Genomic DNA, 26,680 nt, shown 5'->3' with positions numbered 1-26,680 from the left:
CCAAGACTTTTGGTTGTCCCGCGCGGACTTTTTTTTTGGAATTGTACATCAGTAACGAAATCGTTCGTGCTTGTCGTTTTAAGTACCACGTGTGTAAACGAGACTGTACCTCATCATATACCGGAACTAGCGATTCCTTGTGACTGCAAGCTTCCGATATACGTATCTTTTTCCATATCTAGACTGCATTCATCTTGATGCGTTGGATGACTGATGTTACATCAGTGACACTGTAGTCCTTTAGCTAGTTTAGTAATCGGTCAGTCATTCTCCAGTTTCAGTAAGATCTCTAACCATTATTGTAGCGTCAAAAAAATACGACACAATAAACACTTCTCTTTCTTGCCAAGTTTCTAATTATTACACGACTAAAACGCTGGGTGGCGTTACTGCAGCAATGCGATCTGAGAGCGTAGAATCATTAACGAAACCGTGATGGTAGAAAAGCTATAAAAAGATAGGTAGTATTTTTCGCACACGCGAGACTGTACAAAATTATTGGCGTTAATATCTAGCGTCCATACCCGACGAACAGATATAAGTTAAGCCGTTCTTTTCCACCGAGAACTATAACAATCCTACTCACAAACAACCGATTCTCCCGCCATTAAGTTCCACATTAAGGCGCCAAAACTTGTGAAGATAGTTCTTTTGCGCTTGCGCGGAGATGAAAAGTAGGAAAAGAACCATACTGCTCGCAAGACTAGTGTTACTAACGCAGCCTCAGTACTTACAGAAATCACATTAATAATTTGAAAAGAATTCTCGAATCAATTACAATTAATCTTGTAAGTATGTAACAAAAAATACAACAATCTTTTATTTGTATTAGTGTTAACATATCGATATGCGTTACGCGTTGTTTTAAATGATTGATCAAACGATTTTGAATCCGCAGATAACGGTTACTCAACTTGAAGAAATGCAAACGGTTGTATAAATTCTATTTCGGAAAGAGAAATTACTATGCTGTTTACGGAAACGGACAATGCTCGGTAAGACTATAATTTTATATTATTTGAGTTCACGAACACCATTCGAATTGTTTGAAAAATAGATAATACGAATATTAAGCTTGTTTTTTTGTAATTGTGTTTCATTATGCAAAATTTAATTTGATTTTATGTATATATTGTTGTTAATCATGAGGCATTATATAAATATTATAAAGTTTAGTATTATTTAATATATAAAAATAGTATTCTTTTAATAAGCCATAATAAAATTGGTATATAGTAAATTTTTTATTGTTCCTAAATACAAGGTACTTAAAATCACCTGTTAACATACCTTTCTTTTTGAATATAACATTTACACAAAGAAATTACTAAATGTATCATCTACTTACTTGTGTTGCTGTTGTAAGTATAATCAGCAAATATATAAATTATTCTTGACATGAATTTTACATTCAAAATTAATTCCATATTTAAAGAACAGAATAAATGGTACATTTCATTGGACCATTAAATAATAAACACTTAAGTACCACCTTGTATTTAATACAAGGTATTTAAAATAACAAGTAACTATAAATAACATGTAATATGTAAAATGGCATCGATAAAATGTAATTTATAAGTACACAATACAATAATAAAAACTCAAGAGAAATACAATGCATAAAATTAAATTTTAACTATTTAATACTCTAAACCACAGCATTTGGAACCACAATATTCCAAACACACAAGTCATTAAAGCAAGATGAATATATTCGATTATTTTTTCATCTTTTCAATGTATATAACATTTCTACAATTATTTTCAAATTTTAATTATTAATACTAAAGAAAGACTTACTATTACTTATTGAACTGCATGGAAAGTTATTACATTTCATTTCTCGTAACAACTAAACTTGTTTTAGTTATTTATACTTAAACTACATGAATAAATATATCCATTCTATATTTAATTAAAAAATTCAAAAATGAATTAAAAGTTTATAAAAAGTTTTCGAAATTTCGTCAACGAAATTAAAACTACAAGTTATAAACTTAACCAAATCTTTGGACTTTTACATAAACAAGTTTTAAATATAATGTTTTTTAGTTTATATTATAATTTTATCATTTTAAAATATATACAAAGTAAGTATCAGAGTTACATTCAAAAACAATTTCATTTTTCATAGAAAATCGTAAATACCTTCCATCCAACTCAATGCAAGAAACAATTCAATATTATTAATAAAAACTGCAAATTTCTAGCGTTGTTACCTTAAAGTAATTCTAAAATGTCTAATACAATTGCATTTAAATTCATAGTAATTGCTATTTTTGTGCCATATTTTCGTAAATATCAATAACATTAATCAACAACAATTACACTAATGTCTGGTCCATATAATATATCGATTCATATAATATATCTAGTAATAAGATAACTGAATTCATTGGTGTGTAAATGTAGATACAGTATGATGAAAGGAACGTCATACCATGACAATAAAGGTCAGTGCTTATTAAATGTTATTTTCTTTGGTGATTAAAATAAATAATTGGTTGAGATGATTAAAAAACTATAATTGATTATAGAAAATAATTAAAAACAAAGACTTGAAAACTAACACAGGCTACTTCAGAAATAAGGTGTTAAATTCAAGTAGGGAAGAATTGTTGTTAACATTCCGAATGATCACAGAAGTGTAGTAAAAACACTACTTAACTATTTCACTAAACAATTCAATAATGATTTACGACTACTCTTACATGTTAGATCGAAGATCTTCAAAACATAACTAAAAAATAGTACTGAACGAACGTAATACAACACAGTTGTAAATTTAATTATTATTGGCGAAATTCTTATATCCATATTAAATAACAATAAAGTCTTAGTACTTGTACTGTTATAAAAGAATTTTTTGTTCTAGACAAAAGCTAAAAGTATTCAAAGCATGAATAAATCAAAGCATATACACGTAATTTAAAGAATTTTTCAAAATTCTATAGATGTCTTATTATAATTAGGGTCAAATTTTATTTTTAAAAACAATATTCACCAAAAATGCTACCAGAGCATTGACTATGGCATACTGTGGTATACATTTACACAGAGCCAGTTTTGTAACTGAGAATCACGTAACAGCTTAAATATACTCTTATTACCAGCCCACTGTAGATGGAACATGAGAACTCACCGTAAAATCTTTATATTGAGAAAAAACACAGATCTGAAAAGTGTTTGAAATAAGATAAAGAAATTCGAAACCATACTGTTCGAACTAACCTTATCTTTTAACCGCTGGCAAAGCTGTAATGCTATAGTGAGCAATACTAGAGCATCATTTAACCAGGGTACACTGCATTCTGCTTGTTGGGTTTCATATTTTACACTACCATGCGCATTTTCTAGTTGATACACTGCTAGAACCAACTTGTAACTTTGAATGTAAAAACTAATAGCCAAATTTTCTGGAAGATTTGGATTCAAAGACTTCTGTGAACAAAATTTTGTATTTCAGTTGCTTACGCGTATAAAGTGAAGAATTTAAGGCATCAACTGAATAACTCCCATGATTTTTGAAGATAAAAAATAATGTTCGATCCCTATCAGAAATGTTCTACCCCAAAGATTTATTTATTTATTTGTGGAATATACAGTAGTGCCCACTTAAGTGTCCGCGGTTATCCCCATCAATTTTTGGAAGCCAAGCGGCTTCGAACATCGAGCGTGTCGAGTGTAACTTGACGCCGGTCGTTATCGATACATTGTACATATGGTTTCGGGTACCAGCTATTGTATCTCACTCGCACTTATCTTCTTTTCTTATTTCCGTTGAATTCTGAGAAGTAACCATACCCATTTAAACGACCGCAGCCGGTCCTGAACGCGGACACTTAAGTGGGCACTACTGTATTCATATTTTTTAAATGGCTAAGAAATGTTTGCTTACCATATTACGGCTTTTAATAAGATCATCAATGGTTTTCTTCCTAGGAACAATTAAACTTGTTCGACTACGTTGAAGACAACCTAATATATTTCCTAATATATGCATAACTTCATCAGATGTTTTAAAAGGATAATGATGATCAACATTGTCTATATGAGCAATAGCTTGTTGTAAGTGATTAGCAGCATCCTGTATTTGCTGTAATTTCCAAGGATGCTCATTTTGTATGCTTGTTCTCATATTAACATTTTGTTGTCGTTGAACTTTAAAGTTTACATCCTGCAAACATTTTCTTATTAGCCAATTATGTAATTACAAATTGAAGAAATTATTAGTACATACAGCGCTTGTAATGCTATCACCAGTTAAAACAGCTATGCATTTCACTTGGTCATGTGGGGCAGCAAATATAAATCTGTCTGTCTTATTGTGTTGATCATTGCCAAATAATGCTAATGGAAATCTTTGTGCACATTCCTATAGTATTATATAAAAAACAGTAATATTTTTTATTTTTTCATAGCAAAGAAAAAAGTACTTTTCTACCATACCATTAAAATATTCCTCAACTGTGACAGTGAAGAATGAACTTCTTCATGAAGTACCCATTCAAATTCCATTTGCTGAAAAAATTTGAAAATTAAAAAAAATAAGAACACATAACTGGAAAAAAGTGATCATGCTATTGAGTAAACAATTGATTTTAATTGGGGATGACATGTTAATGTTTTCTTCTTTCTTCTAATTTATTATATTAATATTTCCCATTTTTGTACATTGGGGTTGGGTTATTTTTTATTTATTTTGTTGACGTTTATTACCACATAAAACCTTATTTAAAAAAAATAGTGTTACACCCTATGACTGTTCCTATCACAAATGGGTATTTTTTCATTTTTATGAATGCAATTTAAAAAATAAAAATTTTACAACTAATCTTGACAGTTGACAGAAAACCTCTTCAGCAAGTATGTTAATAAATAACGTGAGAAGAATTAATAATGTACTATCTAGGAGTATGAAGTATAAAGAATAACCTCAATTTCAACATATTTGTCAAGTATCCTTACAAGTATCTGAATCACATCATTTTAAATTAACTGATATTTTACTTTGTACTTACTGATATTCTACAATTACCATTTAAAGAGATATAATGTACTATATTTATTTCGTGACGATAGACCAGTACTTCCTATTTGATACTGTCAAATGATTAATAAGTCTTGTGTTGATTGATCATTTTCAAATAATGACTAAATTGATCTTTTTCCTGCACATCATGTACGAACATTATTTATAAATTCTCGACATAAAAACACCGAGTGGATGAAACCGTATACGTAAATAAAGAATAAATGTGACAACAACTAAAATAATAATCCATTGAAAGACAACATAACCAAGAAGAAGTTCTTTGACAAGAACAATGGGTATAAGTTTAGTTTAACGATAGATAAGGTACACTATCATTGTGGACTGCGAACTGTCGCGGTCGCCTAAGTGATTAGATAAACGGTAGGCAAAGGCAAATAGCTTACGAGATTGTGAGCCTCCTCCTTCTCGCAGTCGGCCATTTTTTTCACTCCGGGTGCTATCTGCATGCACTTCTTGTTACTTACACGACTCTACGTGTTTAATCTTAAATAGTTTCTTTCACAAATCCCTACGTTCTTTTAGATACTTTATTTGTAACTCTTTCCATGAACGAACTTTACCGCCATTTGGATGCAAAATATAAATTCCGTCATCTTTTCTGCCGTGAATTCTCGCGATCTTGAAAAGATAAATCGTTATCATTGTGAGATATTCGAATTCCAATCTAGGATCTACCAGGATCCGTGCAAATTGGTAAAGGCATCCAGACGTGATAAAGGAAGCTAGATCTATTGAAAGTAAGATTATAACATTATTTTTTATAATGTCTTTTGATTGAATGTAAAATTAAATTAAAATTATGATACTTATGAGTCTGGATTAATAAAAATATGACACATAACTTGTGTCATTTCATTGAAATCAAGTAATGCAGTTGAAAGTTAGACATTTTGTTCGACGACACGCTACTTTATAAAATGAATTAATATGTAATGTTTAACCACCATATCCGTAAAAAAAAACTTTCGTAACAAAGATTTAGGGATAGATTAGATGCAAATTAAATCGTAGGAAGAACACTGAACTAATTGCCGTGTCGTAACAAATGAATAACACTACTATGATTTGGCCTAAGTGTGAATATACATATGCATTACACATTGAATTCCGACTAATGTGTGCAGTTCAAGTGGCATAAAACTACTGAAGGTGAAGATTATCTCTTCGTAAGTTATTAGAAGTGTTAAACCTATATCCGATAAATAGTGATTATGTGTGACAATTTATACAATTTATACGGAATATAAATAATATTTTGTTCATACAAGTATTTAATGGTAACGAAGAAATATAAATTTTTAGGTAGGACTCCCAACATGATTAAAATATTAAATTTAGTGTACTTTCTATGTTCTTTTTTTAAGAGCAATTGCTATTAAAACAAAAATTAAATATTGGATTGTTCCGTAAACTCATGTTTTTGCTGTATATTTTATATATATGTATATAGTACAGTCAAATTGGCTAAATCGAAAAATATACTTTTGGAATTCCCCAATTCCGTGTTGTTTTATATAATTTGTTGCGTTGAGTCCAAATATGTAATTATTTTTTATCAAACTCAACAATGGATTGAGATATGATCGTTTTAAAATCAATGAAAACCTAACCTAATATAACGTAGGTGTAGATGTGATTTCAATTAGAATTACTTGATTGATACTATGTTGTTATGTTGTTTTTATATAATAAATGAATCCTAGGATTAGGTTTAGTTTGGATAGTTTATGATAGTATACTCAATTTATTAGTATTGTTTAAACAATGTATACCTAGTATAATCATTGCAACAAATGGAAACTCATTCTAGAAGTGGGAGATATTTCATTTGTAATAATATTATGAAGTTTATATAGGATTCTAAATTGTATAGTTTTCACTGTGCATATTTTGATTTCCTTTTGAATACATACAACATAAATAGAAGGTGAATAAGGAAACATAGTAGAGGTTGATTAATCAAAATTTTCTGTTAAGTACATGATATGTTGTGGAAGGGCATAATAGGACACTTTGTAGTAGTATATTTCTACATATTTAAAATATCAATAAAGGAAGGTAAAATTGTCCAATTCCCAATTGTATCCAATCATACATTAATGCTCCATGGACTTTTTATTCCATCAATCATGACCAAATTCTGATTTTCTATGGACAATTTTTTTGTAATTTTATTTTCTATTTGTGTTTTAAATTATATTTTATTTCCAGGATTTTATTTATTACTTAATAAAAAATACCCAGATTAGTTAACTTTCCAATTCGTTTTCTAATATATATTTAGTGAACTTTGCACATTCAATACATTACCAAAAAACATGACTCTGAAATTGTATTATGATTTGTTATCACAACCATGTAGAGCTTTATATATATTTTTAAAAGTTAACAACATACCGTTTGAAAGTAAAAAAATAAATTTGGGTAAAATGGAACAGCATAATGCAGACTATCAAAAGATCCATCCATTTAAAAAAGTTCCTGCCATCACACACAATGGTTTTAATATGATTGAAAGGTATAGTTATATTTAAATTATGCAGAACGTATAAAATGAAGAAAAACAAATTATAATTCATATTTGAAAAATAAAACTTTGTACGATTGTTTGTTGATATTAACGTAAAAACATTACTGTATTTAATCAACATAACCTTTGTTATATAGGAAAGAAACTACCCGTATTATCCGAATCGTCCCTTTTGTTTGTTTTTTTAAATAAATGTTATATCGTTTCTGAAGAACTATATATATGTATAATTTCATCTGATACTTGAAAAAAAAATCATTTTTTTGACAATTCTTTTCTACAAATATATGTATAGTCCTTCTTATAATATTTATTTAAATCGTTTCTCGAAGTATTTCGTAATTTACGAAATACATTTGTACTGCATCTTTTGCAACTTGTAAAGCAAAAATCTTATTATTCAAAACTTATTAGGATATTTTAAATATAAATGAGATAATAAAAATTTGAGTCTTCGTAAGAATTTAATATTCGTAAATACTTTATTAACTCAAATATTTATTACATTTCATATAGCATTGCCATATTCAGATATATCTGCAGAGAATTTAATATAGATGATCATTGGTATCCTAAGGATTCAAAAGCCCAGGCTAAGGTTGATGAATACCTTGAATGGCAACATCTTAATACAAGGCTGTTTTGTGCTTCGTATTTTTTACAACAGGTATTAAAATATTTTACAATGTACGTGGGTCATTTCAAGTCAAACTGATCATGTTTCGCAGTTCACTTTAATTAAGGGTGATTTTCGGTATTTTGTTTCTCATTTCGGAATCATCATACAAAAAAAATATACTTCTTCAGTAGTCAAAGCTAATCGATGTATTAATACGAAGAAACGTTTAATTTATACATATTTTTCTATATTAAACGCTTAGCTTTGTGCTTTTCTGAATAGTAAAACGCCCCACTTTGGGAATTGCGGTTCCAATTTGTAAATCATTGGTTTATCCCGTTTTCCCCCCCGTACATTGTTAACTAGATGTTATATTTCAATTCTAGTTTTTGACGCCAATGTTAACTGGCGAACCGGCAAAGCCTGAAAAAATAATGTCATACAAAGAGCGTTTAAACGATAATCTCGATCTTTTGGAGAATGTTTGGTTACAAAATACGCCATTTTTAGTCGGTTCTAAGATCAGTATCGCCGACCTTGTCGGCTCGTGTGAAATAGAACAAGTCCGTAAGTAATCGTATAGTAGGGAAATATATTTTACCAGATATTGATGTTATAATAAATTAAACAACTACAAACAAAATTTATCCACTGTTAAATATCTCTGAAATTTATTATTTGATCGTACTTCTGTGTTTGTGGCGTGTAAGAAATATTTTCTTCGCGCGAAGAAAAAAAATTCAAGATCGAAGAGTTTGGAGTTACCATAAAATTAGGGAAAGTACTTGACGTTTATTAGAACTCAAATAGTTAATTCGCCTTTTCGACAATTGTAATGAAACGTGTTTAACAAATTTGAATTTTTATGTAGGTGTAGGTGGTTATAATCCCTGGGAAGGTAGGCCACGCCTAACTGCTTGGATGAAAAGGGTCGCGGAGGAAACGAGTCCTCATTATCAAGATGCTCATGTGTTTCTGTATAAGTTAGTAAATAAGACAACAGAAAGCACATTGAAAAGCAAATTTTAATAATTTTGAATTTTTTGATTTACATATACAAATGGATTACAATATCGCAAGCATTGTTCAAATCTTTTCTACATCTTGAATGCAGAGAAGACAGTTTATTGAAATGTTTAGAAATCTCGCGTATTTAACCTAGGAGGAATTATTTTTCTATTCGATTGATTGAAATAAATTAAAACAAAAATCTTGAAAGAAATTCCTCCAAGGAATTCAAAGGATTCTAACAAATCCTTTATCATAAATCATTTGCTACGTTTCAGGTACATACAGGATGTGTTTACACGTTTAATCGTTTTTTTTTTGTTGGTGTTATGCATTTAAAGCTGTGTATACATTTATTACGTAATTTTGTAATGTACACTTGCATAGCTTTGATGCATATCATTACATGGCTATCTACTTTCATGTTTTATTAAAGCATAATACAAAGTAATATTTTAATCGCGTGGGATGTTATATAAATATACATTTTTATCATCGTTGCATAAATCGTACGATTTTACTTCGTCATTTGTTTGCAACGACTATGATTATATATTTTTTATAAATATATTTTTTCTTCAATAAAAAAGTATATAGTTAAAATACTCTAAAAATATGAGTAATAATTTTACCTCTAACTATTCAATCAATTGTAAATGTTGTGTACAATAATTAAAAATTTGGTAACAAAAGTAATCATGTACAAAGAATATAAAATTTGGCATATTAGAAGTATTCGTGCATGGAACAATATTTTTCAATGAACACATATTTTGTAAGTATTTAAAGAATTGTCATTTAAAAGTAATCTAAAACTACTACTTATTCGAACATCAAACAATGATATAGAGACATTCAAAGTATCAAAGACAATTTTGTGCATGTTTAACTTTGTTACAGACTGTTTTTTAGGAGGAAATATTGGGGGTCTGTCCGCAACAGTTTAGACGAGACAGTCTGTACGAATGAATTTTCAAATATCAATTAACAGCTTCTTGTCGAGTATACAATACATCGTGTGATCAAATTTTTATAAAAATATACATATATGTATAGGCACTCTTTGAGTAAACGCCAATAATGGGACTACAATAAGGTTTAAAAAACGAGGCACAAGATTATCACATCATTGATTGCATCACATTTTAGTGCGTTTCCACTAAATGAGCAAACAAAAGCGAATTAATTAAATGTTTAAATTGATATGAATTACCTATTCTATCGCCAAGTATTATTAATTATCATTATAATTCTTGCTCCGGTTGAAAAGTCAGACCAGAGTATGGAATTCACATTTACTAGCGTTTATCTACGTTTGCCTTCATCTACTCATAGTTGCAGAGATATAGTCTTTGCTTATATTTGTAGATACGTTTAAATTGTGTAGACACAAATGAATAAGCATATCAAAAATATGAACACTTATGTACTCAGATACATTCACTGTTAAAGAACAAACTTTTAAGCAAAGCAAAACGTAAATACGAAGTCTGTTATTTTATATTCATTTGTCAATTAAGTTGCATTAGGTAATATTATTCCAAGAGAAAATGGAATGTAGAGTAACTTCGCGTTAAAAGTTCGAACTCTTATCTCGATAAAAGTTTTGGACTCATCTCCACCGTTTACACCAGTCAACAAAAAAAATACAAATTTGTACATTTATCATTTTAAGTTTAAGAGTACGTTAACAATTTTTTTTATCTATCACAATTGTTTATTTTTCAACGTGTATGACCCTACTCTATGTTTCTTTAATATTTTCCGAACAGATTCAACTTTGCGACTTTCATCGAGGACTCACTGTACCAGTTTTTTGCTCCCTCGTTCGGTGGAAATGCATCAGTATACGATAATACATTTCGAAAAATCAAGGTTAGTTCTCCCCAAAAATTTCCTATATTCTAAAAAAATTTTTCATTTGCTATTTTTACATGTTCTTTGCATATTCCAATAAAATTTATCGAACTTTTACACTCTCGATCAGTGTTACCAAGCCAATTTTCACCGAAAACATAATAGCTCACGTTCCATAAAGTGGCTAGCAAGTAATTCCTATTTTCTAAAATATCTAAAATAGATATTTTCATATCGAAAAACGGGAATGCCCCCTTAAAATGGCAACATTTCTCGTGATACGTTCGAAACAAAATCAGATGCGTTTCGGATAAAAATACCAGCGACCTAAGGTCAGTTTCAAGTGACTTTCTTCAGTTTTGGCATTTTTTTCGGACACCATTGCATATGAACACCCCAATGCTTTTCTTGGCACCGTTCATCACAGTAAAAAATCATCTCGCATCCGAGACACTTAAATTTTGGCCCGATGACTCCGCAATTGGAGCACGAAAGATTGTGCAAGCTGTTAGGGCTACGGTTCACCTTACCGAGATGCGGCGTCTTGCAATTCCTAAGCGGGTTCCCCGGTGTGGTCTTCGACAATTGTGCGTGGGAGGGTACCAAAGCCACCCGATACGGCGTCGTCGAGTCGATGGACGGCATTACCTGGGCTTCGTTGGCAACAACAGGGTTTGTTTGTGCAAAATTATCGGCGGCTTTGACGAGCGATAATCGATCGAATAGAAAGTTTTGCATCTGTTGATACTTGACGTTGTTCTCCTGGCCTTCTTCGCTCAAACTAACGTCTTGCGTGTGATTGGTCGCATCTCGGTTAATGACTGGCTTATTATCGTTTGCCACGAGCGGTGACTCTATAACGTTTGTCAGACCAGAAGTTTGCAACGCGTCGTTGTTTGCTCGGTTGGATGTTATCGTGTCGCGTTGCCTGTCGAAGGAAGCTGCCGCAACAACAGCTGCGGCAGCCGCGGCCGCTACCACGTCCGGAATCATCCTGTTCTGAGAATACTGGCTATTCATCGAATGTCCACTCAAGGGTACTCGCAGTAGAGTCTGTTGCGACGCGGGTAAAGATGGCGATGGTAAAAAAAGGGGCGGTAGATAGCCCGTGTTAGCGTTGTTAGTAGATCTTCCTCGTAAACGATCGAAACTCAAGTTGTTTGGATGTTGTAGGTTGCTCGTAGTTGGAGATGGATACTTTATCATTGGCTCCTGCATGGGTGGAAAACGTTTGTCCGCGTGTTGTAGCGGCCGCAGACCTTCTTGCATCGGAAAATTGTATCCTGGTAAGAAACTTGGATGTAGTCGAGAGTGATACGGATAGGTACCGTAAGGATACATTGCTGGATGATAGCTTAGAGCAACACCGTTGTAGGGGTCGATCTGTAATCGTTGAAGCATTAATTTAGTTCGTGGTTTTACGAATGCGATAAGTGTTACTTACAGCATAATTGTTTGGGTAAAATTGATTCATAGGGAGTGGCGAATAGATGTTGGGACGCAAAGGCGGTACCGATGGAACTGGTTGAGAAAGAGTTACGGACCCAGCAACATGTTGTAGTAATTGTTGTCGTCGTTGTTGCGGTTGGTAATATTGCCATCTGTCCGTGTTGCATTGAGGAGTGTTGTTCAATATATTGTCAGTCGCACTGGGACCACTTATCTTTTGCATTTCGGGCCCGGGAATCTGTCGTCACACAATAATGCGTTGCACGTAAATAGAAATAAAAGAATAATAATAATTCCATATACGAAATAAGTTCCTCTTACACGGGAAGCGTTCTCCGTCGATGCAAAAGAATCGTTTCCCATGGTTTGTAATTTAGATTTGGGCTTCAAAGTTTGCTTCTTCGACATTCGTGCCACCCAGTTACCGAGAGTTGGAAATTGTTCGGTTATCGAATTACTGCTGCCGCTCCTTTGCGCAAGATCGTTCGACAATTTTTCTCCTTTGCAATTTTGTTGCGATCTGTCGTTGGTGCATAGGTCACGTATAAAAGTCTCGCTAGGAAAGTGCGGGGGAATTTTTGAACTTACGTGACGTGTTCCTGTTTCGATGTCCCTATGGAATCGGTTTGGATCAATTGATTCGAGCTCGATGTAACCTGAATCAAAACAATCTCCAATCAAACATCAAGATCACGCGTGTCGGAACAAAAATTCAATATCTTCATTTATCAACGAACCTTTTGCATATTTTGACCGGTTTCGCTGACTTTTGTGAACATAACATTGCTCCTACTGGATACGTAGGAGTTATGTTGCGGGACACGCTCCCTCGACGAAGTAAGTTGCTCGGCGGGCGTTGATTCGAACATATTGCTGGCTGAAACGCTCGCAGCCGCTTGCAAACCGCTTGCAACAGAACTTATGCCAGTGATCTGGTCGGAGAATCCGAGACACTTAATTTTCTCCGATTTCTGGACCATCGGAGGATCTGGAATCTCGTCCACCAATTTATTACCTTCTTCTTTCTTCTCCACGCTCATACGATCATCCTCAAAAAATCGAATTACTTTTTCCGTACGATTTAAGGACCCATTATCGAAATCTTCTACGTGAACGTTGTTCGTACTATTCTGTTGCCTCGTTTGCACGCACTCCTTGAGATCCGCAGGAGCTTCCTCCATGGAATTGCACTGAATGGTGGAAACCGTGGGTTCCATCGAGTCCCCGATTATCGGCCAGATTTTCGTTTCCGAGACTTGTAGATCTAGATCTTCGTCGATCGAGTCGGGGAGACAGACTCTTGGTAGGATCGGAGGACTGTTGCTGATCTCCCCGAGCTGTACAGTTTCATAATTCAACGGCGATCGCGGCGACAACTTAGGCGGTTCAGGCGACGAATCTAAAAAGTTGTTTTTTAATGGTTCTTCTCTCTCCTCGTTCAGGTTCACGAAAAGGTATTTGTCATCGGTTGGACATGCACCGTTGTCGTTTACGTTAATCACTTCGCTCGAGGCCGGAATGGCTATGGATAATTTGCTGTGCAACTTAGACAAGTTTTCGATCTGTTTTTCGTAGCGATTCATCACCTGTCTCAATCTGGTGTTCTGTTGGTAGCTGGTGTCGTTCGCCATTTGCTTGGCTAACTCTTGAGCCTTGTTGCGTAGTTCGCGAAGCTTTTGCTTCAGTCTGTTTCTTCGGTATTTCAACTTGTAGCTGTCCGTTTTCAAAGACGCGGGATTCGTTTCCTTTTCGCAGAGCATTTCGGACCATGTGCTGGGAACCGGGTTCGATTGTGGCCGAGGCGTGGAGCCTGTGATGATTCTGTAGTTCGTTTCCTGTTCCGATCCCGTAGTGATCTGGGAATTGCTATATTTATCCGCCTCTGTTATTAACAATAGAATGTTTTCGGTGGTTAATTAAAATATTTTGTATCCTTAAAAAATACATCAATACGAAACTTAAAACTACTATCAATTATGCAAAATTCAATAGAAAGCATTATTTATTATCGTCGAGATTACCTGTACGAAGAACTTTCTTCAGTCTTAACGGGGGCACCACTTTGCTGCCATTGTCTTCCTTAGTCGTCGACACCATTTTAGCACACTTGTCCCCACACAAGTTCTGTGGTCCTCCTGTCTCCTTGGACCCACAGAAATTCTTTAAAAATTCCTTGATAGAGCTCTCGACGCATTCCTCTCTGTTCTGACTAGAATCCGCTTCCTGCGATCTTTTCTTCTTCGTGTTCTCGTGCTCCACGTTGTCGTTGAATTTCCTCTTTGGCCCACGAAGGCTTTCCACGCTAGAAATTTGGGGAATGACGTAGCTCAGGGAGCTCGCAGACTCTTTTATAGAGTCTTGCTCGTCTAGATTTATGTCTGCGTTTTTCAGAACCTCTTCGTTAGATATACTGATTGATTTCACTGGCTCCACTTCAACGACGTCCAAGTTTATGGGCTTGGATACGACCAACAGGGATGAACAGTCCACGCGGAAGGATCTTGTAGGTGCAGGCGGAGCTGGACGAATTGGCAAAGAATGATTCGGTTGCACCGGTATAAAACATGGCCTGCGATCTCGTAAGGCAGTTGCCAAGCTAGCAGGTCCTTTGTAATTTACTTTACTGGAACTATCTGCTATCATAATTCGAGACTCTGGAATTTCAGTAATTCATAATTAGTAAATACTAGCCACACTGAGTTTGAGTTAGGTCTGGATTCTTCTATCATCTTCGATTCGTTGTACGTTTAATAACAGAATACAGAGTTTAACTATTATTATTAAACCTTAATAGCTCGTATCTAAAAAAACCCCTATCAGCAGAAATGACTGTTATCTATTACTTTACAATATTTTATCACGGTTAGTGAGTTGGATGAAACTTAGAATAAATAATTTCGTATTAATGGCAGATGCCCGCTTATCGATTTTATAGAGGAAACCTTTACTCGTTACAAGACTGATAACTTATTTCAATGTTTAAGGACTCTATATCCTTTTGGTATATCACATAAGTTTTTTAACATAAAACAGTCTTTCTCATTAATTTTGTTATATTGCTCTATCAGTTCTTCTTCAATTCATTATATATTATATAAATGCATAAAATAAAGGCTGCTATTATTTTTAAATATATTGTACCACTTAGGAGCTAATTTATTCCATAAGTTAGCGTGACCGTACTTCGAGTTTCAATACTACCCCCATTTTTCTCCAAATCTCTATAATTATTGATGTTAGTATTTACAAAAATACCTTACCTCTTAACAAGAAGAACGAACGGCACGAATTTATGGGATGACCTAATGACTCATTAAAATATTGACTATAATAAATAAAAAAAATTATTCTATAAATTCCGTACCCAAGGCGACGACTCCAGAGCATTTCTCGTTTCCGGTTTCTTCTTGATTCGCTCTGGTCAAAGTGTTCACGTCGCTAAACCGCTTCAGAATAGTTTGCTTCCACGTGTTCTTCTCGTCGGCTGTCAGGTCGACGAAGATGGGTCTATCCTGGTCGATCGTTTCGGAAATCGAACAATCGAGAACTGGTTCATCAACATTCTTCGAATCCTTTTCGTTTTTTGTCGTGGTTTCGCACGTTTCCGAATCTTCCTGGATCTCGCTAGAGCTGCTGATCAAACAGACGCTCTGTTCCTCCTCAAAATTCGCGTAGCTTTCCTCGCAGCACAAGTGTTGCACATCGCAGCCAGCTTCTTCTTTTTCTGTTTTAGCTTGCAGTTTACTCGACTGTGCCTCGAGGAACGTAGAACTAGTTCCCGAAGATTCATCGGCTATTTTGCAAATTCTGTTGTCACGAGATATTATTACTTTCGGCCAGCAATTCGGGTCGAACGATCTGGGCGGCGATTTATACTTTTTCGACCTTCCTTTGTGCTTTTTCGACGAGTCGATCGATTGGCAGCCATCGCGTTCTTTCATTTTTTAACATAGAGGTTGGCAATTTCGTAGTTTATTATTTACAGGCAGTTTTGGATTTGGACTAGAATACGGTATCGATTTAAGCCGACGCCGAATAAATAATTGAGGCTTGTTTTTTGGGGAAAGGTACTTTGTAGGAAGATATAAGAAATAGAAAAGTAATTTATTAGTTAAGTTGAATCTAATTAGAAAGAAATGTGAGAAGAAAAAAAATACAATTACGGATTGGTGTTTTTTTGCATACTAAACTTATATAATTTGACAATTTATTACAATATTTCGAACATAATTTTTAAGTTGTTGGAAACACTTATAAGAATTATATCAAAATTTCACTCCGCTGCAATAAGAATTTTAATCATTTTATTCATTTATTAAATGAAATAATTTTCAAAGCTACTAACATCTTTATTTTTTGGTAAGATTATATTTCGATCTGAATGAAGTTTTCACTAAACAATAAATAAGCCATTGTTTTGAAACAAATAATTGCCTGACAATGAGAAGTTTTTCCATAATACCATCCTTTAAAATTTTGAGGAATTCTAAAGAAGCTAGATCTGAGGAATTGAATGATTCAAACTATCTTTAATTATGCATTAAAATAACTACATTTTCCTAATTGTAAAATGTAAAAACGTGGTTACAAAACGTTAGAAAAAGTATGCAAATTCATTTCAAGATAGTAAACAATATCGGACTTTGTAAGAAATCTAAGCAGCTTGAAATTATTTTAATTTATAATTTTTTCTGTTTCTTTTAGTATTTACCTCGACATTATTTAAACTAGAATACTTCGATTTTTATCCCGAAAAAATATAAAGTGAACTAAAACATAGTTTTCGAGGTATATAAATTTGTCTAAATAATATACTGTTGACATTAACATGTTTGTTAAATTTTTTAATTGATTCTGTTCATTCGTTTCAGTATTACTATACACTTCGTTCTTTTTTATCGTGCCATATACTTGTTCATTTTCGATTTTTTTAACGATTTTTTTAAAACTTGTTTATTAAACACAATTAACTTTTTTACATTCACCGAGTTCACCAAAAATCTGTCACACGATTGTCAGATATTTAATAAATCATTAAGATTGTACATTTTATTCACAAGCACGTGCTTCTTAATTTTTTCACTGTTAATACCAGTCATCAAACTTTATCATTGGATTCCACTGTTTTCACTCGCAAAACAATAAATTATCAATTGCAAAAAGAAAACTAACATATACAAATATCTCTTCCGTAACCAGAGAATCAAAATAGAACTAGAGATTGAAAAACTAGCGCGTTCCGTGCAATTCAAAATTATTTCCTGGGAGTCTTACGAGGCAATTTTCAAAGCTTATAGAATTTCACAAATCTTTGATTCCTGAACGCAAAAAAAAACGAAATAAATAATGGTATTCGATGTAAAATGATTGTATGCATGATTTGCGATCAGTATTTTGTAAAAAAGGTACTAATTTGGTGAGAACTCGTAAAAAAATAATTATATAAATTATATATGACGATAAAAATTAAACTGTTTCGGTTGACACGCGCCACAAAGCGGATCGAGACGCTGACGCGCGAAAAGTGAAGCCAGAAACGAAGAAATCTCGCACTTGTGCTTGTGTTCCCTCTTCTAGAAAAGTTCTTATTAGGGAAACCCTTCGCAATTGGCCGACTAGAACGCAGTCGTTTGGCGCAGCTCATGCACACAACATATGCCGATAATACATCAAGGAAAAAAACGATAAATTCTTTATCTTTGCTATTAGCGAACTTGTACTTTTTCTTAAAGGTACGCTTGATTCTTGTACTTAAAATATGGTAACTGAAAAAAATACACGATCACCAGATAATATTTTCAAGCCTCGTTTAAAAAATAATAATGTCGAATTATATTTCGAACAAATTTAAAAAAACGAATTATTTAAAAAAAAAATATTTATTAAACGCAGGATTCTCTCAAAAATAAAATTAAAATCTTGTTACATGCTCGAACAAATACACAAAAGTGCAAAAAAGTGAATTATCAATTGGTTCGTTGTGATAATAAACATGAACTAATATAAAAGAGTAAATAGTTTCATTTTTCACTGTAATCTGCGAAACTAGCGCGAGCTCGAGAATACACCTAACACTGTAATTATTGCACCTGCTGTAATTACTACTGTATTCACTATGCCCACTTCAATCGATATTAGATTTGCTTTCTACCTATTTATTTAACAATAGTGTCTTGATACAGGGCCGAGTTATATTTAACTCGCTCGTGTAAAATGCATGCACGATATCGATCGACTCTTTTATTCTTCGGGGGTACTGTTTAATACTTAAATGCAAAAGTTCTACCTGACAAAATCGATTCGCCAAATAAATTAGTACTCACTATACAGAATAAAACTGCCCTTTTTAAGAATAATACTTCAAATATACAACTTAATAAAAAGGAAATTTTATTTTCTGAAATACAAAGCTATAGGTATACAATTTATAAATATAAAATACAATTCTCGATTAATGCATTCCACTATTCTGTTACTATGTAGTTTATGTTTCTATTTGTACAATTATGTGGATTATAACAAGTAGTAAAATTGTTGTGGAAAAATGCGTTTGAGCGGTCACCGTAACAAACGATAATTTAGAGACAGTGGTTCTTGGAAATGGTAATATACATTTAGAGACAATTTAAACTTCGATATACAAGTTTCCGATATTCCATTATATCTGGATCACACATTTAACTTGCAACATGAACACTTAGTAGACAAGAACACGTACATAGTCACATGTGCATTTTCCCACCCGAGGAAAGCTGACGTCGTAGGGAAACTCGGCGACGATACGCAACACGAACAAAAGGGGTGAATCACCCCATCGTCGGTCTAGACAGTTCTTTGTCGCCCGAAGAATAAAATAAAATACTTGCAATATGAACATTACAGAAATAAATCGCAACGAAGCAATGAAAATCTTAAATATCTTCATCGACGATAATTAACGTCGTACAGAGTCAGCAAATTTTATTTACGAACAACGAAAAACATTAGACTCGTTCTTAAAGTAGTTTTGTCCACCACTTCACTCGCCTGGATGTTATTTTAAAAAATAATTTACAAAGTTACATTTTAACTAGCAAAAGGGTGCACGAATATCTCTTTATTCAGACAGTATATTGCAAATTAATCTGTGAGATATTCTTCGAAAATATCGCTAAACATAATTCTATCAATCAATATTCTCTTTAAATAACTATGAATTAATTATTTATTCTTCATATGTATTAAACTACTTCAGTCTACGTATTTCTTTTTCAATTTCATAAAGATAACATTTGCTACTAACAGCTTATTAAATTATTTTTGAATAATCGGAACGTGCCGCTGAATTTATCGAACAAACAAACACGGCGATCACCGGTTACTGTTTGTAAATAATAGACTACTGTTTTACATCAGTCCGCGATATTAATTCATCATGGTCGATCCAGCCATATTTTTGTTGCACTGACATTTACAACAACAATACAAAATATATAAATATATTCTTTTTTTTTAAATAGATTTACAGATTGTATATGTGATAGGTTGATCTTTGTGTATGCTATTTGCGGGGGAAAAAATAGTATATTTTAAAGTGTTAAATGGTAGTGCATAATACAGTAAACATGTCGAAGACAAACACTGTTTGTAAACTACCGTCTAATAATGCAAAGCATCAAAGAAATTCAAAATCTGCAGATCAAATATGTTCGAATCTGTCGAAGAATGTGTGTACTCGAACCACTCAATGTAAATCAAGTCATTTGAAACATTGTTGTTGTCCGTGCAACGGAAAACAGGTACTTTTCTTTTGAATAATATTCTCTCCCTTCTTCTTTTTTTAAAACTTTTATATTTATTAATAATTAAATTCTACGTCTTTTGATTTACAACCACATTACTTATTCTAAACATTTAACACTGTATCTTAAATTATCATACGATTTTGAAGTTATGTTTATTATTTTAATTAATAACAGCTTAAACTATAATACATTTTTTCTTTACACATTCATTTTATTTTTTGTGTAAATCCATAATTATACTTCTTAGCAGTGTATGTGTACTGTGTATACAAGTGTATCAAATAATAAATAAACGTCTTATTATAAAAGTTATAGTAATAAATATTTTACATTGTAACATTTAAGCAGGTAAGAAGTTTATAACTAATTAATACTTGAGTGTATTATTAAAAGCAATATTGAATGATCTTGGTATTCAAATATTTATATATTTAAATAAATAAGTCAAACATTTTATTAGTAACAACCTATTAATAAATAATATTGAAATATCATATCTAGTTGGATGAAAGAGGAGTTAAGAATAGAGGAGCAAGAATGAAAGTAATTCCCAAGAAAAAAACGGCGCCGCAAAAAATACTAACGAAAAAAGAATATGAAGAGTTTCGAGAATGTAGTGGTCCTATGACGAAAGAAGAAAAAAGAGCAGCTCTCGAAGCAGAAAAAGAAGAAAGACAAAGACTTATAAAGGAAAGCTTGGAAAGGAAAAAAGAATTTCAAAAAATAGACATGCATCGACCTCGAGAGAAAAGCGCAACATTAATTGAAATTGAAGAGGAAGCTAGAAAAAGAACGAAACACGTTCTCGAAAGAGCGCAGAACATGAAACTTGAACAGGAAGAAGAAATCCAGAAATGCAACAAAATCATATTAGAAACTAAATGCCGTGCCATTCGAGATGCACAGGTGTGATATAATAAAAAAATCTTTTTTATTGTATCTTTCTATAATTTTAAAACGTCAATTCCATACTTGTATGGCTATACCTTTGCAGATAGCAGAGAAAAAACTGGTTGAACTTGAATTGGAAGAAGAAGAAAAACGTCTCAACGATATGATGGAAAATGAAAGAAGATGGGCAATCAAAGAGGAACTTAAGAAAGAACAAGAAGAGGCAGCACGGAAATTAGAATTTGCCAACAGATTAAAGGATCAAATAAGGGAGAATGAGGAACACAGAATGCTAGAATTTGCAAGGAAGCAGGAGGAAAGCCGATTAATTAATTTAAACAATATCGCTTGGCAGCAAGACGAGATTGCAAAATTGCAAAACAAAGAATCGGAACATGCACGAATTCGACAAGAAATCGCTGAGGGAAACGAGCAATTGAAACATTTTAAAGCCATGGAAGAGCAGGAAAATAAAATCATTGATCTTAGGTAAAATTCGTTATTAAGTTCGTAATTAATAATTAATAAGTCGACCAATGTTTTATAGAATTCAAGAGTACCAACGACAAAAGGAGGAGAGAGAAAAAAAATTGTCGGAAGAACGGAGGCTTGAAAAGTTAAAAAAAGAAGAGGAAAAAGCAAGAGTAGCGACCCAGGCTATGCAATCTAAAGATATTCAAGTATTCATCTACTCAATTAATGGAATTATTAATTTTATCGACTATAGAATGTTTATGATTTCTCTTATTTATCTGAATATTTGCAATGAATAAATATTTCGCATTTTATGTATTATTTATTACATAATTTTTATCCGAATAATATTACCTGTTTCTAAATAACAATGTATTACAACTTCCTTATTTATATAAGAATTTTACATCAAATTAAAACCCGTTAAATAATTATTGCTTAATATTTTATGTGATATGCTTATACTGTACTTAGTATATTAAAAATACTATGTAGTTACAATTATAGTATACAGTGAAATATTCTGTATTTAAAATTCAACCCTCTCTTCCAAACCCAATAAAAATTGATCTTTGTAAGATTCACAGAGGAATGTTTACAGGATTTGCACATGGTAGTATTTTTTCAGATACGTATCGACGAATTGAATGCAGCACGGATTCAGGAAGAAGTAGAACGAGAGTGGAGACGAAAGGAGAAGGAAGAAGCTTTGAAAAGAGCAGAGGCTCAAAAATATCTTATAGAGGAACGAGAAAAACAAATACATAACAAACGAATAATGCAGGCAATCGAATTGGAACGGGAACGACGCGAGTTTGAAAAAATTGTACGAGTTCAGAAAGAAGCTTTTTGTCGGGATCAAAAACAACTTGAAAAGAAACAACGACAAGCTTTAATTCACAGGAGCGAAATACTGAAACAGGTTTGTTTTTGTTTCAATAATATATTCTCGTTTCGCGCTTTTATCACTAGTTATTTCTACAATACATACAGAAAATTGACGTGAAACTTGTTGCAAATATCAAAATTCAGTATCGAAAGAAACTACGAATTCGTATTCCACTGTTGTCATCAGGTAAACGAGAAGGAAAGAGAACGTATCGAGTCTAGAAAAAAAATGTTCGAGGAAGGTTTGGCAATTCGTACAAACGTCGAAATGCGTAAAAAAACATTGCGCGAAGCAATGGAGAAGAAATGTGACGAAATGAGAAGCAATAAAGTACCTGAAATGTACATTAACGAAGTGAAACGAATGATCGAGAGTATACAATAAACTGGTCACTTCCCAGTTGCGATCTATCGATTTATCGATTAATCGAACACGACATGTTTGACGAAATATCGTGTATCTATTCAAATGAAAAAGTTCGTTGCATTTATCGAAAGTGTAGAAGGCAAAATCCACAGAGCATTAGTTTGTTTGTTACTTCCATAACATAACAACATTTGGATCGCGTTCGACGATGTCTTCGATTTGTGCCGCCGATTGACTCGTACTACAACAAATTTCATCGAGACTGAACGTTCCTGTGAAGTACTTATAAATCGGATTACTCTTCATTTCCTCGTTACAAGGAGATCCTGTCAGATATATTGGATACTGCAACCAGAGGTAAACATTTTTGAATTTTTCTTACAATATATTTTTTTTCGTTAAAAAAAAAATGACAAACAAACCTTATATACTCGACGAATGAGGCCTTCGATGAGACCGAATTGTACCAATTTTTTCTCATTGATTCTTAAATTCTGTGGATTTAATCGTTGACATAAGTCTCTCATGCTGCTGCCGTGTGTCATACTTGCATACATTCGACATATGTCCCTAAGATACGCGGGTTGTCTAGCTGCGAAATAAATAACTTTTTATATAACGCGCTTTTGCTTTTGTAGTTCATTTTACTGAAATTATAAACTCACGAAATTTAGAAGCGTATGCTATACATCGCCCTTGTAATTTTGGGTTTTCAGCTAGTTCTTTTAATTTCGGAGTCGCGGTATAAACATTACTGTATTGAAAAATTGGAATCAATGTTACAACACCATAATAGCTGAAAATAAATAAAAAATATTGCAACAATTGAATGTTAAACATAAAATTTTTCTCTTTAAGTGCTTACACAAGGTTTTGCACACAGCTTTTAACCAGGTTATTTTCCACATCAGCTTCGGCTGCTATTCGTGCAACATGATTAAATCCATCTATATAAGGCAGTACTTGCTGAGTAGTCAAATCCCACTGATCGCTTTGAAATGTTTCACGGCCCTCCAAAAATATGGGTACCTGATGATCAAGAACTGGTTTTGGCTCTGGTGCTAACTTTATGACTTTCAAGTGGGATGTCATTGTTCCCTCTAATAAAATATTGTTTTATATCTTTAGTGCATTCATTGAAAATTACTAGCAACAAATTGTTCTTACCTGTTAATGTACACATTTTGTGTAAATTTAAATCTTGCATTACCTGCTGGAGCATTTGCGCTAACCTTGTTTTATCATCAGATGCTGATAAAAAGCAATTTTCTACTTCAAGAGCCATCTAAAAGTATGCATTACAATTAATAGTATTTTTAAGAAAGTTACCTCATTAAACTGTAAGGTATAAGGTCTTACTAAAAAATCAGACATCTTTCTAACAACAGGTTCATAATGCACTGTACGAGCTTCTGCATCACAGACAAAGCACAAATTAAAGTAAAATGCATTTCTTGCATATTTCTTGTCATCAATTTTCACAGGAAATCCCAAAATCTTACAGTCCTTCAATGTTCTGGAATGAAATGAAAATTTTCATAAATTTGTTCAAAATCAATTTTTCTTGATCAGAAACTGTGCTTACACTGTTATAGTGCTACGTTGTAATTGTGCCTTTGGTATAATATAAACGCTCACATTATCGAAAATATCCTTTGAAATAAAATTATCTGGTACCTAGAAAAGAATTAAATCCTATCTATATTTTATTGCTTGGAAAAAGAAGCAGGTATGTAGTAATGGTATATAGAATTTTTGTTAACCTGGCAAGTAATTTTTGGACCCACAATGTGATGAAATTCTGACAAAAATATACATCTAATAGGATCTTCTAGTCCTTTATCCTCTGTCTCGTTCATCGTTGCTACAAAGTTTTCTTTTGCATTCACTCTGAATGTATCTGGTTAAATGCAAACATCAGTTAACCTATTTATTGATTAATTTATGAAATTGCAATTGTTACGTTTGTTTCAATGTATCGTATTTTTAGTGGCTCAGACTTAAAATCGTAAACATATCTGTGCTATATTGTGCTCATAAGATGCAATATATGAGTATAACACTTTTGTAACAAATAGCATAATACAATTTCTGTCATACATGTTGAAAGTATGGTACCTAAGCATTTATAAGGATGTGAAGAAAAATGTTCAAACATTTTAGAATAAACGTTGATCTCTACTGATACATCGTGTTTTAAATCTAAATACTCAACTAAGTTGTGAAGTTGATGTAATTGTCATGCTAGTGTCATTCAAATTATTGGTTAATGACGTATTTGTTTATCTTTATATTTATCCACGTTCAAACTAAACGTTTGAACATGGTTGTGTGCATATATTTATGCGTTTATATTTTTTCATTTTGAAAATACAACGCAAGTGGCATTTTTAGTTTTGTTGACTTAGCAACTTCAATAGTTAGGTTGAGTCAGTGTTACTAGACGCTGATCGGTGTCTAGAGAAAATGCTATACAGGGTGTTTGGCCACCCCTGGGAAAAATTTTAATAGAGGATTCTAGAGGCCAGAAAAAGACGAAAATCAAGAATACCAATTTGTTGGTGAAGGCTTCGTTAAAAAGTTATTAACAATTAAATTCAAAAATTTCAAATCGTTCTGGAAAAATTATTTTCGGTTGCGGGGGGCAATTACAATCATTTTTGGTGAATAAACATACCCCCGAAATCCTACCCACTTTCTAGAAAAAAATTCGAATAAGTGCTGAAAGTTTTGGGTGAAAAAAAAAATTTTCGAATCGTCTTGGAAAAATTATTTTTAGTTGCAGGGGTCAATTGCAAGCATTTTTGGTCAACAGACATACCCCCGAAATCCTACTCAGTTTCGAGAAAAAAATTCCTTACCGAAAATATAATTTCTGGCCAGAAATGTTTGCCCGAATTTTCTTGCGAATCTTTAAAACGTCATAACTTCTGAACGGATTGGACGATTTTAATGTTTAAAAAAGCAAACTACGCGTATTTTGATGGAGAATATGTACAAATCGCAAAAATATTCGAAAAGTTGGTCCTTGAGTCCGCAAAATGAGAAAAACCCCATAAAAATGGTCCAATTTTCAAACAGCCATAACTCTTACTATTGTGAATATATTTCAATGAAACTTTTTTCTGAAGTAGAGCTCATGGGTACCTACAAAAAAGTATTAGACAACTTTTCTGTAGGGCGTCAAACAAAATTACTAAAAATGAAAAAGGAATTTTTAAGAAAAATCGACAGGGGGTAGGTGCCTAAATTTTTCGGTGAAATTGAAAAATTTCAAATCGTTCTGGAAAAATTATTTTTGATTGAAGGGGTCAATTACAATCATTTTTGGTGAATAGACATACCCCCGAAATCCTACCCACATTCGAGAAAAAAATTCGAGAAGGTGTGCAATATTTCGACAAAATTAAAAATTTTCAAATCGTTCTAAAAAAAATACTTTTAGTTGCGGGGGTCAATTATAATCATTTTTTATTGATACATATACCCCCGAAATTCTACATACTTTCGAGAAAAAAATTCATAACCGAAAATATTATGTGTTCCTCGTTTGTGGCAATACTTTGTACAGTAAAAGATGAGCCCGTTGAGTGATGCAGCCTTAGCTTTACCATTAGGATAGTCAAAGATTTTTAGGCCGTCGAATCCATTCAGTTGTTACTATCAAAGTTAGGCTATAGGGAGTATTGTCAGAGGTGATTGATGATGTTTTATTGAACCTCACCCCTTCCAAGGAAGTTAGCTTGCAGGACAA

At 32.8% G+C, this 26,680-nt stretch overlaps 5 protein-coding genes across 11 annotated transcripts; 2 read left to right on the top strand and 3 right to left on the bottom strand.

The window, feature by feature from the left end:
- Positions 1-1,225: 1,225 nt before the first annotated feature.
- On the bottom strand, positions 1,226-5,583 carry Rogdi (rogdi atypical leucine zipper). 2 transcript variants are annotated; one of them, XM_076776134.1, is made up of 6 exons: positions 5,443-5,583; positions 4,453-4,524; positions 4,244-4,378; positions 3,902-4,180; positions 3,235-3,444; positions 1,226-3,178 (listed from the first exon to the last, which is right to left on the bottom strand). In XM_076776134.1, exons 1-6 carry the CDS (start codon positions 5,503-5,505, stop codon positions 3,110-3,112), a joined length of 828 nt encoding a protein of 275 aa, XP_076632249.1. In that variant the 5' UTR covers positions 5,506-5,583; the 3' UTR covers positions 1,226-3,109. The 2 variants fall into 2 exon arrangements, with proteins under 2 accessions (XP_076632249.1, XP_076632257.1); XM_076776142.1 differs by having other exon boundaries at positions 3,235-3,441.
- A 77-nt stretch (positions 5,584-5,660) lies between these two features.
- Positions 5,661-10,375, top strand: LOC143347181 (glutathione S-transferase theta-1). Of its 6 annotated transcripts, XM_076776153.1 has the most exons (6): positions 5,696-5,796; positions 6,036-6,361; positions 7,271-7,577; positions 8,106-8,256; positions 8,595-8,775; positions 9,080-10,375. In XM_076776153.1, the coding sequence occupies exons 3-6, from the start codon at positions 7,378-7,380 to the stop codon at positions 9,235-9,237; spliced, it is 690 nt and encodes a 229-aa protein (XP_076632268.1). In that variant the 5' UTR covers positions 5,696-5,796; positions 6,036-6,361; positions 7,271-7,377; the 3' UTR covers positions 9,238-10,375. The 6 variants fall into 6 exon arrangements, with proteins under 6 accessions (XP_076632276.1, XP_076632268.1, XP_076632286.1 ...); XM_076776161.1 differs by lacking the exon at positions 6,036-6,361 and having other exon boundaries at positions 5,661-5,796; XM_076776171.1 differs by lacking the exon at positions 5,696-5,796 and having other exon boundaries at positions 5,922-6,225.
- Positions 10,376-11,035: 660 nt separating this feature from the next.
- LOC143347205 (uncharacterized) lies at positions 11,036-16,625 on the bottom strand. The gene is made up of 7 exons (XM_076776205.1): positions 15,887-16,625; positions 14,544-15,176; positions 13,260-14,404; positions 13,111-13,178; positions 12,844-13,042; positions 12,518-12,760; positions 11,036-12,456 (listed from the first exon to the last, which is right to left on the bottom strand). Exons 1-7 carry the CDS (start codon positions 16,461-16,463, stop codon positions 11,413-11,415), a joined length of 3,909 nt encoding a protein of 1,302 aa, XP_076632320.1. The 5' UTR covers positions 16,464-16,625; the 3' UTR covers positions 11,036-11,412.
- A 3,477-nt stretch (positions 16,626-20,102) lies between these two features.
- Positions 20,103-22,944, top strand: LOC143351092 (cilia- and flagella-associated protein 45). Its single transcript, XM_076782792.1, has 6 exons — positions 20,103-20,300; positions 20,808-21,212; positions 21,301-21,686; positions 21,745-21,877; positions 22,300-22,593; positions 22,747-22,944. Exons 1-6 carry the CDS (start codon positions 20,103-20,105, stop codon positions 22,942-22,944), a joined length of 1,614 nt encoding a protein of 537 aa, XP_076638907.1.
- Positions 22,945-23,092: 148 nt separating this feature from the next.
- Positions 23,093-25,272, bottom strand: Nprl2 (Nitrogen permease regulator-like 2). Its single transcript, XM_076782793.1, has 9 exons — positions 25,045-25,272; positions 24,690-24,826; positions 24,512-24,603; positions 24,286-24,442; positions 24,094-24,211; positions 23,792-24,026; positions 23,592-23,722; positions 23,349-23,518; positions 23,093-23,271 (listed from the first exon to the last, which is right to left on the bottom strand). Exons 1-9 carry the CDS (start codon positions 25,082-25,084, stop codon positions 23,095-23,097), a joined length of 1,257 nt encoding a protein of 418 aa, XP_076638908.1. The 5' UTR covers positions 25,085-25,272; the 3' UTR covers positions 23,093-23,094.
- Between the last annotated feature and the right edge of the window lie 1,408 nt (positions 25,273-26,680).

Source organism: Colletes latitarsis, chromosome 2 (assembly GCF_051014445.1).
Source record: "Colletes latitarsis isolate SP2378_abdomen chromosome 2, iyColLati1, whole genome shotgun sequence".
Lineage (NCBI taxonomy): Eukaryota > Metazoa > Arthropoda > Insecta > Hymenoptera > Colletidae > Colletes > Colletes latitarsis.
This window is presented reverse-complemented; position numbering and strand designations above follow the sequence as displayed.